This window comes from Papio anubis, chromosome 9 (assembly GCF_008728515.1).
Source record: "Papio anubis isolate 15944 chromosome 9, Panubis1.0, whole genome shotgun sequence".
Classification (NCBI taxonomy): Eukaryota; Metazoa; Chordata; class Mammalia; order Primates; family Cercopithecidae; genus Papio; species Papio anubis.
In genome coordinates, this window is record NC_044984.1 from 21,502,806 (window position 1) to 21,518,045 (window position 15,240).

The window sequence follows — 15,240 nt, forward strand, 5'->3', positions numbered from 1 at the left end:
ATCCTACATCGCGTATTTTCCATTTTTCCATTCGAATAAACCAACAAGAGAACAATCGAGTGAAGAGAAAGGGTGTTTAAACCTAAATCCAAGACTGAGGTACAAGACCAAGAAAAGTGGGACAGAAGATGGAAAAGAGCAAGTGAAGAATCTTGGAAACAATTCAAAGGCACGTTGGATTCTTTGTTTGTAATAAGAAGTGCAAGTTGGTGTTACTTCTTAATGTCTAACGTTAAAATTTCTTGAATCTGATCTTTATCATATGCATAGTTCTTTCATCCTTGGATAGTTAGACTTTTTTTTATATGTCAGGAACTCATCTGTATTTTTTCATCTATATTTATTCTACATAAATCAATAAATCAAGATGTAATATAAAAACAACTTTGTTGACAGAAAACTTTAGTTTTAGAAACTTTATTTTTTAAAACAGCTCAAAATTGCCTTCATCATATTACTGATTTAAATATTACGGAGAATGTTAAGCACTCACAAAAGTGTTATAGAAAGACTAGCATAATGAACCCTCATACATGCACCACCCAGATTTTGTCATATGGGCTGGAATTTTGTCGTATGGGCTTTAGCTACCCTTATTTTCTTTCTTTTTGTTGCTAAAGTATTTTAAAGTCCCTCCAGGACCTCATGGGACTTTATCCTACATACTTGTAATTCTACTGATTTTTAATTAAATTATTGATTAAGTAGTTAACAGAAAACAGGATATCACAGGAAGCATCTAGTGGGGTGCAAGGTCTAGCAATTAATCTTTTCTCATTTAATCAAAGACAGCAGCAGGCCTCTAGTAAAATCAATTATGTTTAGAAATTGAAATTTAAAAAAATTCAAAAACAAGGAAGCGTTTTAAGTATTCTTACAGCCCTCACTTCTGTCTTCCTTCCTCTTGACATATTCCCCATTAACAACTGGCTATTTCTCATCTCTTTTGCCCCTCAATGTAACCAGGATTTATGTAAATCATACGTCTTAACTCAGCAAGAAATTGTCAGGGTCCTAAGACGTAGTTCCAAATAAGTTTTATTTTCACGGTAAAATCCTGGCCCTTCTGTCTGGGAGACCTTTCTAGTCCTTTACATGTCAGCACCACCACTTATGCTAATGTTATAATTGTGTGTTTATCAGTACTTTAACATAATTTTTGTTAGTTTTGCCTGAAAAAGGAGACTAAGAAATAAAATGCCCAATGCTGATGCAGGTGTATATTATGGATATTTTCATGTATTTCTGGTGGGAGTGTATCTATTTGAACAAAAACCAGTTTGACTATAAGACTTGAGTACCAAGTTTCAATATTTGGTATCTTAAATTTTGTTAACTGGTTTATAACTAAACAGGATAAAAAATTATTAATGTGGAGATGACCTTCCCTCTACCACAAGAGACAATGCTGACTTTGTGTGTTTCATTCTGGCGTCCACCTCCTTTCCCCCAGAGAAGACTCATCTTCTGCCAGGCTGTAGTGATGGACTTTTGATATGTAGAATTCAAAATTGGGAAGGGGTGAAGGCAGGGAGAGAAAAACTAAATTGATCTGGGATAACTTTAAAAAAATAACTGATAGAGGGGTATAGAGAGAAAGAAAGCAGCTGACAAAAGGGGAAAAGGGAATATTGGATTGTGGTTTATAAGTAAGAGGATCCAGAATAATGTAGGGTTGCAGAGAATTGAAAAGAAGAGGAAAATGTGGGAAATGTCACTGAGGTGGAATTTATTCACAATTTTAGAAGAGAGCCAAGTAAATTTTACAAGTCCTTTAAAAAATGTTTTGCCTATGTATACTCAGGCTGGAGTTCAGTGATGTGATCAAAGCTCACTGCAGCTTCCAACTCCTGGGTTCAAGCAATCTTCCTGCCTTAGCCCCCTGCTGATACACATTCTTTGACAACATCCTTTTTCTGGTGGCGGGGAGACGGAGTCTTGCTCTCACCCTGTCGCCTAGGCTGGAGTGCAGAGAGGCAATCTTGGCTCATTGTAACTTCGCCTCCCAGGGTCAGGTGATTCTCCTGCCTCAGCCTCCTGAGTAGCTGGAACTACAGGCGCATGTCACCACGCCCAGCTAATTTTTTGTATTTTAGTAGAGACAGGCTTTCACCGTGTTGCCCAGCCTGGCCTTGAACTCCCAAGCTCAGGCAATCCACCCTCCCCGGCCTCCCAAAGTGTTAGAATTACAGGTGTGAGCCACTGCACCCAGCCGACAACATCTTTTTGATGGCAACATAACATTCTATCCACTGAATGTGCTGCAGTTAATGTACTATTCCTCTATAATTTGGATTTATATTATTTCCAATTTTCTGCTATTTAAAAAATACACTGTGATGAATATGCTTATGCTCACAGCTTCTTACGATTTTTTTCACTAGGATAGATTCACAGAAGTAGAATTATGGTGCGGAAGTTATAAATGCTTTATTTTGTCAAATTATTGTTTGTTTAAATGTATCAATATACATAATCCTACCAAAAAGATATGACAATATCCATCATATATATCATCAACATTGACTATTTTGTATCTTAGGATCTTTTTTATGTAATTTAAAAAAAAATTTTGATATACTTACCAGATCATACAATGGATAAACCTTCCTATTCTCTTAGGAAAACAGTGACTCATCTTAAATTTACTTTCCATTTACTTCTTGAAAAAATCTTTAATGGATCACCCCTTATGTTTTTCCCAAACTCTCTCTCTTTTCTATCATCCTTCCTTTCTGCCTATCTTCCCGCTTTACCTTCCTGCTTTATTTCTTTCCTTTCATTTTTGGTAAAGCTGTTTCGTATTTGTTTTGGAATAAATTTAAAAAGAACAAAAACAAGCTCTACCCTGATAATGATAATCTTGAGCACTTTTAGCAATGCAAAGAGAACTCATTGACTCACAAAGTCTCCCTGTCCCATTTCGTGTATCTTATTTGTGCCTGGCAGCAATACAAAAATAAGATCCAATCTGTTCTGTACAAAATGCCCTTCAAATATCTGAAGATAGCTGCCTAAGTAGTCTCTTCTCTATGCTAAAGTGTCACAGTGATTTTAACCTTTCCACGAGCAACAGCATTTTTGAATGCTTCACTAACCTGCTCAGGTTTCTATGGACGCACTCTTAACTTTCTCAGAGCAGCAGGATTTCAGCTGTGGCATTATATATCATTCATACAACTACAACTGAAAATAACTGTCTATTGTGGAGGCAATGACCTTTAGGAATGGATTCACACAATTACCTAATATTGCTCAGTTTTAGTAAGCAGTTTTTCTCTCCTTGAAGAGAACTATATACTGAATCATGGTTTTCTTTCATAGAGTGGTTGTGAAAATTAATGATATTTAGGCCAGGTGCAGTGGCTCATGCCTGTAATTCCAGCACTTTGGGAGGCTGAGGCAGGCGGATCACCTAAGGTCAAGAGTTCAAGACCAGCCTGGCCAACATGGTGAAACCCCGTCTCTACTCAAAATACAAAAAAAATAAAAAATAAAAAATTAGCTAGGCACGGTGGTGCATGCCAAGTAATTCCAGCTACTCAGGAGGCTGAGGTAGGAGAATCGCTTGAACCCAGGAGGCAGAGGTTGCAGTGAGCTGAGACTGTGCCACTGCACTCCAGCCTAGGCAACAAGGGTGAAACTCCACCTTGAAAAAATAAAAAATAAAAAAGAAAGAAAGAAAGAAAATTAATGATATTTATAAAGTATCTAAAACACTGGCTGGCATAATGTTCAATAAATGTTAATTATATATTAGTAACTAATTTTTTTTTTGGCAGTTATCTGAGTATCTGTTTGCCCCTTGGTCTATGGATATAGACTGAGAAGAATAGAAGGATGGAATTGAAATGAAATAATAACCAAAAAAAAATGCGAAGTATTGCAATGTCAAACCAGGTGGACCTCTCTGAGGGTAAGAGGTTGGCCTTGTCTTTCTTCCATGAATGGAATGTTGGCTCCCATATTTTTAGAAAAAGAAATAAATATTTTTTAAGGGTATATTTCTTAGTTATTATTTCTCTCCTTGATAAATGGAGGCAATATTTTAAAAATCTCAACAGCACCACTGGTGGGAAAAACCAACTGGGATGCTGTTTAACAAAAAGTGGAAAGAGAGGAGACCAAGGGTTGGACATTGTTGTTTTGCCACTGAGGGCCCCGAGCTCTCCTAGGCCTTTTAATCATATCAAGTAGGATATTCTAGAATCGGCCAGCAGCTGGGGCTCTAGAAGTCAGAGATCAGAGCCAGGCAAGGCTCTGGGCTCCCAAACCTGAGCCTTTCCTCTTAGCCACAGCCTCCCACCAAGGGCCAGCCCCAGACATCTTTCCCACCTGACCTGCTCTCCATACAGAATTCCTAAAGGGTTACTGGCCAGGAGGCACAGATATAGGTTAGATTTTCTGGTTGTATTTCTCCACACCCTCATTAAAAGTCTTATTCTGTTGTATTTATTTTAGTGGCATTATAAATTAATAACAGGCTGGGCACAGTGGCTCACGCCTGTAATCCCAGCACTTTGGGAGGCTGAGGCGGGTGAATCACTTGAGGCCAGGAGTTTGAGACCAGCTTGACCAACATGGTGAAACCTTGTCTCCTCTAAAAACACAAAAATCAGCCAGACACGGTGGTGCATGGTTGTAGTCCCAGCTACTCAAGAAGCCTGAGGCAAGAGAATAACTTTAACCCAGGAGGCAGAGGTTGCAGTGAGCCGAGATCACACCACCACCCTCCAGCCTGGGTGACAGAGTGAGACCCTGTCTCAAAAAAATTTTAAAAAATTAATAACAATTGTATAAACATTTCATTTGAACCCAATTCAGTGGAACTATTACTTTTCTTGATCGAGATGTTTCTTTTAGTGCAACCTAAGGATTTGTTTTAAATTAGAATCATTACTAAATAACAGAAATAACATTTTTCTGTGCTCTTATCATCTGTGTGTAGATAAGATAGTTATGCATCAAAAGGAAAGAAAATGCTTTGATTCCTGTAATGACTGCTTCCTGCAAAGCAGCCTCACGAGGAACCTCTTAGTCTCAGCATCTGGAGCTCCAGAAAAGGAAAATTTCAAGTCAGATAGAATTCTATGTATATCATTTCTTTGGAACCTTCAGCCCTCAAGATTTCAACAGCATGACCTCAGTTTCAACATAGTTGTCCTTAGGTCTCATGTCACTGTTTTGATGCTGCCTGTTGTTGAAGCAGAAGAAGCCAGTGATGTAATCGCTCTCTTGTTAGGTGTGGTTCTCAGCATTACAGGCATTTGTGCTTACTTGCAGGTATTTGCACTAGAAAGATATGGACACATGTGACTTTGAAGGGCCTACTGAATCAAACCTCAGCCTGAAAACCTTTGTGCTATTGAGGCTAAACCTGAGCTTTGGTGTCTGAAAGTTTTCAAGAATCAGTAAATAGGGGAGTTTTACATTCTTCATTGTTTCCATGAAATGGGAACAAACAGATATATGTATATACATGGAAAAAGTTTTCTTTACAGCAAATTATGCACTGAAAAATTCAGCCTATGATTTGTATTTGCTGGTCAGAAAGGTGGTCAAAGAAGTAAGATGGCTGAAATTTTCATAATAGTTCATAGTTTTAAAATTTCAAAGCACATAAAATAGAAAGAAGGAAGTTCTTGCCCAGAAGTCTAGGAAATCACCACTGTTCACTTGTAATCACTGCCTCCTGAATCGTTGCAGTCTTTTCTCTGTATTTTTATTAGAATTTTGTTTTGTTATCTCCCAAGTTGATATTGTATTTATATATCAAATAGTCAGCCAAAAAGGGGAACTTTTTATCTCTGGGGGAAAATAACATTTAGAAAAATGCATTCAGTGTATCTAATACTGAAATGCAGAAAAGATTTAAAGACATTGGCATGGAAAAGAGATTTAATGTTAAAAAAACCTTTATATTAACTGAGTAACATCCTCCTGATAAGAAGTAGTATATTAAATATAAACCCATTATGTTGCTGACAAAAAAGAAAATCCTTTAATTACAGTTCAGTTTAAGTACTCTTTAATTGTAAGACAATTAGTTCAGGTTCTTTTTTCATAGATTAATTTATGTGCTAGGAAACAAAAGATGAACAAGACAGACATAGATGTCTAGATTGTGGCTAAACTGAGTTTTCACTTAGAACTCCTTCTGAAAATATTTCATCTTCATCTGAAGAAATTTTATCTTTTTATCAGACCCTTTTTTTTTTTTTTTGAGACGAAGTCTTGCTCTGTTGCCTAGGCTGGAGTGCAGTGGTGAGATCTCAGCTCACTGCAACCTATACCTCCCTGGTTCAAGCAATTATCCTGCCTTAGCCTCTTAAGTATGTGCCTGGAATAACAGGCACATGCCACCATGCCTGGCTAATTTTTTTGTATTTTTAGTAAAGACGGGGCTTCACCATGTTGGCCAGACTGGTCTTGAACTCTTGAACTCAGGCAATCCGTCCCCCTCAGCTTCCCAAAGTGCTGGGATTACAGGCGTGAGCCACTGCACCCGGCCTTATATTGGACACTTTACTCAAGTCTACAGATATGAAAATACCTGTAGCGAGGCTTGTAAAACTAGGATAGTAGCCAAATTAATACCAATGTCACTTTAATTTAGAATTTAAAAGGTGTACCATTCCATATAAGACTATAAATAAAACAATATTAAGTTTACTTTTTAAATAGAATCTTTTAAAAAATTAATCACTGCATTACTGTATTTACCTCTTAGAAGAATATTTCCTTGCATGCATTTGAGTATGTGCTAAGTAGAAAATTCCATTGTTTTGAGAAAGAATGCACAAAGGCTTGCAAAGTTGAAATGAGGGCTTTGTAACTCTGTCTGCACCACATTTGAAGTTAAAAAAGAAACACACCAAGCAAAAAATTTGAGGTAGTATCTCAGTGAATTAAGACAGCTCACACACAGTAGAGTATCTATTTTAATAACAGCATACAAGTGTGAAAGATTTCCCTGTTGCAAAAACATTTATTAGTCTATTTAGTTATTTCAGAATCATCCTGCACTTTGCTTAGTAAGACAAACAGTTAATGAGTTACTTGAGGAAGTTAAACACTCGCGTAGAATTGCAAGCCTTAGGTCATATTCCACTATTCAGCTCACTATCATGTTACTGGGAAATTAAGATCTCTTAGAACTGTTCTTTGACTTCATAGTAATAAATGCATCACAGCCTGAAGTAAACAGAGTGATCTTTAAAAAGCCAACAATTTAGATGTTTTTCATAATTTTTAATATCTATGTTAGAGTCAGCAATTTGGTGAGCAATAAAGTCAATTATCAGCTCTGCCAGTAAATCTCCTGTAACCTTATGAAAAAAGGTCATACTAAACAAGTACATTGAGCACCTCATGCTCATGAACATCAATGACTTTCCCAAAATATTCTAGTTATTCCAAACTTAATTTCAACTCTAATGATGAGAAATACAGCCATGCCTCACATAACAATGTTTGGTCAGTGACAGATTGCATATATGATAGTGGTCCCATAAGATTATTATTCCTTTTAAAAATTGTACCTTTTTCATATTTAGATGCACAAATACTTGCCATGGTGTTATAATTGCCTACATATCCAATACAAAAACATGCTATTCAGGTTTGTAGCCTAGGAGCATTAGGCTATACCATATAGCCTAGGTGTATGGTAGGATAGACCATGGAGGTTTGTGTCTATGATGTTTTCACAGTTATGAAATCACCTAACAGTGAATTTCTCCGACTATCCCATTGTTAAGCAACGCATGACTGTATATATGACTTACTCATTAAATAACTTAGTCACTTATTAACTGCCTACTATGCGTCAGGCATTATACCAGGTAGGGAATACAAAAATAAGGTATTTTCTTATTTTTGAAGGACACATATCTAGTTATGGAAAAAAAAACCAGATAATTATAATACAATGTGATATAGAAGTATATTATTTATAACATTCCTAGAGGTGGCATTTGTACTGGTCTGGATATACAAGTATAAGTTTTTGTCAGGCAGCAAACGGAAGGAGGGACATCCTTCAGATATCCTACTGTCTTTGTTATAAATTATTAAGCACAATTCACAAGTGGTATTTCTAGCATGATAAAATTTAATGAAAATATAACAATTTTATTACACTATGTATTTATTATACTGTTATTAATATTAATATCAAGTGATTTACATGTAGTGTAAATTATTTTCTTCTTAAGTATCATATGTCATAAGTAACATTAATTCTTCCTTAGTTTTAAGGTTCTTAAACTCTTTAATGGCTCTAAAAGTTTTCCAGACGTGATCAAGTACACTCAGGTGGTACGACCATGGACTTCAAAAGTTTTTAAAAGTTTTTCTGCCGTCAAAATGTGCATAACGAGTTTAATAAGCGATTTTTCTGCCTTAGGGTATAAAGGTAGAACTTTTTTTCTAAATGACTTCAATTCTGTTTTTTCAAATCTCCCTGACTCATCTCTTAATGATACCTCAGGAAAATCCCATAAATTTTCAGTCATATTCAGTTATTTAAAATTCAGCCTAGTTTGACCTGCTTTTTTTTTCCCCCTGAGACAGAGTTTTGCTCTTGTTGCCCAGGCTGGAGTGCAGTGGCGCGATCTCGACTCACTGCAACCTCCGCCTCCCAGGTTCAAGCGATTCTCCTGCCTCAGCCTCCCGAGTAGCTGGGACTACAGAAGCCCACCACCATGCCCAGCTAATTTTTTGTATTTTTTGTAGAGACGAGGTTTCAGTATGCTGGCCAGGCTGGTCTTGAACGGTGCCTAGTTTTACCTACTTCTGTGCACGAGTGTCCCTTCCCCATCAATATTAGCCAGCTTGTTGTCCAAGGGACTTGAAACGGGAAGGGAAACTCCTTCCTTCATTCCTAGTTAGAGCTCTTGACAGATAAGTATGGTAGAGTCTCCTTCAGCCCAGGTATAATGAACGATAGACTATGAACTTCATTATTTGTTTATGGGAAGTCAATGAATCCATTAAGCCTTTTATCTACTGTTATCAACCAAGGCTTTCAGTGATGTAGGTCTTGTGTGAACTCAGAATATAACATTTCACAGTTTGTAGTATGTGGTAGCCGCTTTATAACCATACAATACTGTTCATTCAAGAAAGATTTATTACTTTTTGTCAGACACTGTGTGATGTAAGTCAAATGATAACACACGTACACACACAAATAGATTTCATTTGCATGCATCACATTTTAAAAGTGAAAACATGGTGCTAGCTAGTGAAAACAAAATATTTTATTTTTAATGATGCAAAATTAATTTAAGTGATCTAAGCCTCTAAATATCTCCAGGTCTCCACTGGTATTAAGAGTTCAGATTGACATAAACTGACCAATACTATTAATAAAAGGAAACGTGTACTGAGTAGGTACTGTGCTTTTGTGTTAAGTGATTTATACATTATATTTAATCTAGTTAATAATCTGACGAGCTAGTTAGTAGAATTATTCATATTTTACAATGTGAAAATTGAGTGTGAGTGGTTATTACACCAGCTTAACTTTACCTACCTGCTAAGCAAGCCTTGAACTTCCATTCAAAAAAGCCAGCTGAGTAGGCCCAGTTGGCTAACTGGATCCATGCTGTTTGTATAGATAACAATATTCTACACTTAAAACTTGGTTCAAAGGGTAAATTTCATGTTATGTGCTTTTTAACCACAATATAAATAAATAAACAAATAAATAAATAAATGTTGTATGACAATAATGTGTAGCCAACAAAATTATGCTTTCTGTGAATTTTAATCACATGAAAAAATGCATATAATGTGAATGAAAAAAAAGCATTATACAAAACCTGATATACAATATGATAAAGATGATGTAAGATACACATGTGTGTAAAATTATATATAAGTAAATCCATAAATTCATATGTATTTTATGGTTGTATGTTACATATAGCAAATAAATATGTGTATATGCATATATACATATATAGATATGTTTTTCTTTTTTGAGAAGGAGACTTGCTCTGTTGCCCAGTCTGGAGTGCAGTGGCACAATCTCAGCACACTGCAACTTCCATCTCCTGTATCCAAGTGATTCTCCTGCCTCAGCCTCCCAAGTATCTGGGATTATAGGCATGTGCCACCAGAGCCAAGTAAATAAATATTTTGAAAAAAATTGTCCAAACCTTAATATTCCTGGTCATTAGTTTTCATATATTGATTATCTGACTTTTTTACTCTCAACTTCTTTATATCTAAATACATTTTAAACAATGATGCTAGCCTTATGCTGATTTTTGTGGTCTTGAAAGGAGTTAGGAAGTGAATATCCAGTTTCTTTAACATTCCAAGAAGCTTTCCAGGAAGCCCATTTCAGTCTCACCTCATGGGGATCCCTGAACATAAATAGAAAGGATTCAAAGCATACTACTACAGAAAAATCATGAAACCACAAAGTAAGACAGCAAGAGAGGAAGAAAGAAATACTGTCTCTACAAACAACCAGAAAATAAATTATCAAATGGCATTAGTAAGCTGTTATCTATCAATAATTACTTTGAATGTTGCCATGGTCTGAATGTGCCACCTGAAGTTCATGTGCTGGTAACTTGACCTCCAATGTGGAGGTGTTGGGAAGTGCAGGCCTATGGCGACGTATTTGGGTCATAGGGCTCTATCCTAATGAATGCATTAATGCCATTGTCACAGGAGTGAGTTCCTTATAAAAGGATGAGTTTGGCATCCTCTTGCTCTTTCTATCATCTATGTGATGCCTTCTACCGTGTTAGGTTGAAAGTAGGCCTTTATCAGATGCCGATCCCTTGATCTTGGACTTCCCAGCCCCCAGAACCATGAGCCAATACAATTCTGTTCATTATAAATTACACAGTCTGTGGTATTCTGTTATAGCAGTGCAAAATAAACTAAGACAACTGTAAGTGGATTACATTCTCCAATAAAAGACAGAGTAGTTGAATGGATCTAAAAAAATAGGACCCAACTATATACTGCCTGGAAGAGACTCACTTCAATTTTCAGGACACAAGTAGACTGACAGTAAAGAGATAGAAAAAGATATTCCATGCAAACGGAAACCAAAAGACAACAGGGGTAGCTATATTTGTATCAGATAAAGCAGACTTTAAATTTAAAAAAAAAAAACTGTAAAAAGACACAAAGAAGATCATTATATATAATAAAGGGGCCAATTCATCAAGAGAATATAATAATTATAAATCTATATGCACCCAACATTGGAGCCCCTAAATATATAAAGCAAACATTTAAAAATCTGAAGGAAGAGATGGATTGCAATATAATAATTGCAATAGGGGCCTTCAAGTCCTACTATCAATAATGAACAGATCATCTACATATAAATTAATAAGGAAACACTGGACTTGCCCTACACTTTAGATCAAATAGACCTAACAGACATATACAGAGCATTTCATCCAACAGCAACAGAATACAGTCTTCTCAAAAACACACGTAACATTCTCTAGGATAAATTATATGTTAGACCACAAAACAAGTCTGAGCAAATTTAAGAGGATTGAAACATATCAAGTAACTTCTCTGACCACAATGGTATGAAACTAAAAATCGGTAACAGGAGAAGTTTTGAAAATTCATAAATATGTGGAAATTAAGTAACATGCTCCTGAACAACAAATGGATCAAAGAAGAAATCAAATGGGAAATTAAAAATTATCTTGAGTTAAATGAAAATGGAAACATAATATACCAAAACTTATAGGATGTAGCAAAAGCAATTCTAAGAGGGAAATTTATAGCAATAAATGCCTATATCAAAAAAGAGAAAGGTCTCAAATAAACCATCTAATGTTATACTACAAGGAAGTAGAAAAAGAAGAACAAACTGAGTCCAAGGTGAGCAGAAGGAAAGAAATAACAATGATTAAAGGGGAAATAAATAAAATAGAGACTACGAAAAAATAGAAAAATATAAAAAATACTAAGAGTTGGCTTATTAAAAACATAAAATTGATAAACATGTAGCTATACTAAGAAAAAAAGAGAAGAAAACTCAAAATCAGAAATGAAAGAAGAGACATGACAACTAATACCACAGAAATGAAAATAATCATGAGAGATTACTTTGACAACTATATGCCAACAAACTGGATAATCTATAAGAAATGGATAGATTCCTAGACATATACAACTTACCAAGAGTGAAATCTTGAAGAAATAGAAAATCTGAATTGAACAATAATGAGGAGATTGAATCAGTAATAAAAAGTTTCCCATCAAAGAAAAGCCCAGGACTACAATAAAGTTTCAGAATACAAAATCAATGTACAAAAATCTGTAGCATTTTTATGTACCATTAATGTTAAAACTGAGAGCCAAATTGAGAATGCAATTCCATTTACAATAGCTACACAAAACAATACCTAGGAATACATCTAACCAAATAAGTGGAAGATCTCTACAAGGAGAACTATGAAATACTGCTAAACAAAATCATAGGTGACACAAAGGGAAAAACATTTCATGCGCATGGATTGAAAGAATCAATATTGTTAAAGTGGCCATACTGCTCAAAGCAATCTATAGATTTAATGCCATTGCTATCAAACTATCGATATCATTTTTCACAGACATATAAAAACTATTCTGAAATTTAAATGGAACCAAAAAAAAAAGCCCAATACCTAAAGCAATCCTAAGTAAAAAGAACACAGATGGAGGCATCATATTACCTGACTTCAAACTATATGATAAGGCTACAGTCACCAAAACAGCATCGTACCAAACCAGACACATAGACCAATGAAACAGCATAGAGAACCCAGAAATAAAGCTGCACACTACAGTCATCTAATCTTTGACAAAGTTGACAAAAATAAGCACGGGGGAAATGACACCCTATTTAATAAATGGTGCTGGGATAGCTGGCTAGCCATATGCAGAACAAAACTAGACCCCTATCTTTCAACATATATATATAAATTAACTCAATGTGGATTAAAGACTTACGTTTTGTTTTGTTTTGTTTGTTTTTTGAGACAGAGAGTCACTCTGTCATCCAGACTGGAGTGCAGTGCCAGGTTTATAGCTCACTGCAGCCTTGACCTCCTTGGGCTCGGGTGATCCTCCTGCCTCAGCCTCCCATGTAGCTAGCACATGCCACCAGGCCCAGCTAATATTTTAATTTTTTGTAGAGACACAGTTTCGCCACAGTGCCCACGCTGGTCTTGAACTCCTGGGCTCAAGTGATCCACCCAAATCCCAAAATGCTGGGATTACAAGGATGAGCCACTGCACCAGGCTTATATTAAAAATTTAACTGTAAGACCTCAAACTATAAGAATTCTAGAAGAAAACCTAGGAAACAACATTCTAGACATTGGTATTTGGAAAGAATTTATGACTAGGACCTCAAAAGCAATTGCAACAAAAACAAAAATTGATAAGTGGGACCTAATTAAACCAAAGAGCTTCTACATAGCTAAAGAGACTAACAATAGAGTAAACAGACAACCTACAGAATGGGAGAATATATTCACAAACTATGCATCCACGTAGGTCTAATAGTCAGAATCTATAAGGAACTTAAACAATTCAACAAGCAAAAAAACAAATGACCTCATCAAAAAATAGGCAAAAGTCATGAACAAATACTTCTCAAAGAAGGTGTACAAGTGTCCAAAAACAAGTCATACATCTGATAAGAGATTAACACCCAAAATGTATAAGGGACTCAGAAAATTCATTAAGAAAAAAACAAATAACCTGATTGAAAAATGGGTGGGCCAAGTGTGGTGGTTTATGCTTGTAATCCCAGCACTCTGGGAGGCCAAAGCAGGCAGATCACCTGAGGCAGGAGTTCAAGACCAGCCTGGCTAACATGGCAAGACCCCATCTCCACTAAATTAAAATACAATAAATAGCCGGGCATGGTGCCAAGTGCCTGTAATCTCAGCTACTCAGGAGGCTGAAATAGGAGAATCACTTGAACCTAGGACATGGAGGTTGCCAAGATCACACCACTGCACTCCAGCCTGGGCAACAGAGTGAGACTCTATCTGGAAAAAAATAAAAAGAAAGAGAAAAGAAAAAAATGGGCAAAAGACTTGAATAGACATTTCTCAAAAGAAGACATACAAATGACCAACAGATACATTAAAAAATGCTCAACATCACTACTCATTAGGGAAATGCAGTTTAATACCACAAACAGCTATCACCTCATACTTGTCAGAATGGCTATTATCAAAAAAGATAAAAGAGAAATTTTGGTGAGGATTTGGAGAAAAGTAAACCCTTTTACACTGTTGATGGGGATGTAGCTTAATATAGCCATTATGGAAACCTGTATGGAGATTCTGCAAAAAACTAAAAATACAATTACCATATGATCTAGCAATGCCACTTTTGGTATATATGCAAAGGAGATGAAATCAGTATGTTGAAGAGATGTCTGTGCTACCATGTTCATTACAGCATTATTTGCAATAGCCAAGTTATGGGATCAACCTAAGTGTCCATCAATGGACAAATAGATAAAGAAAATGTGGTATATATTCACAGTAAAATAGTATTCAGCATTAAAAAAAGAGGAAATTCTGTCATTTGAGACAACATGGATGAACCTGGAGGACATTATGCTAAGTGTACTAAACCAGGCACAGAAAAACACATGAACTCACTTAATGTGGAATGTAAAACAATCAAATACTTACATAGCCGGGCGTGGTGGCATGAATCTGTTGTCACAGCTACTCGGGAGGCTGAGGCAGGAGAACTGCATGAACCCAAGAGGTAGAGGCCGCAGTGAGCTGAGATCATGCCACTGCACTCCAGCCTGGGTGACAGAGCGACAGACAAGACATCCTCCTTCCCTCCCTCCCTCCTTTCCTTCCTTCCTTGCTCCCGCCCTCTCTCCTTCCTTCCTTCCTTCCTTCTTTTCTCAAAAAACAAACAAAAAAAAACCCAAACAAACAAACAGAAAAACAATCGAACCCTTATAAAAGTAGAGAGTAGAATGGTGGCTATCAAAGGCTGGGGATAGTAGGGATGTTGGTTAAAAGGTAATAAGTTTCTGTTAGGAGAAATACGTTTTTTGAGATTATTGCACAGCATCATGACCATAGTTAATAATAAGTGGGAGTTGAACAATGAGAACATATGGACACAGGGAGGGGAACATCACACACCACGGCCTGTCAGGGAGTGGGGGGCTAGGGAAGGGAGAACATTAGGAGAAATACCTAATGTAGATGATGGGTT

General features: G+C 36.3%; 1 protein-coding gene across 1 annotated transcript; it reads left to right on the plus strand.

Moving 5' to 3' along the window:
* The first annotated feature begins 5,137 nt into the window (after positions 1–5,137).
* Positions 5,138–5,374, plus strand: LOC110740656 (small integral membrane protein 30-like). Its single transcript, XM_021922110.2, is given in 2 exon segments — positions 5,138–5,180; positions 5,183–5,374. Coding segments are annotated over 2 exon segments (177 nt in total). The 3' UTR covers positions 5,317–5,374.
* Positions 5,375–15,240: the final 9,866 nt, after the last annotated feature.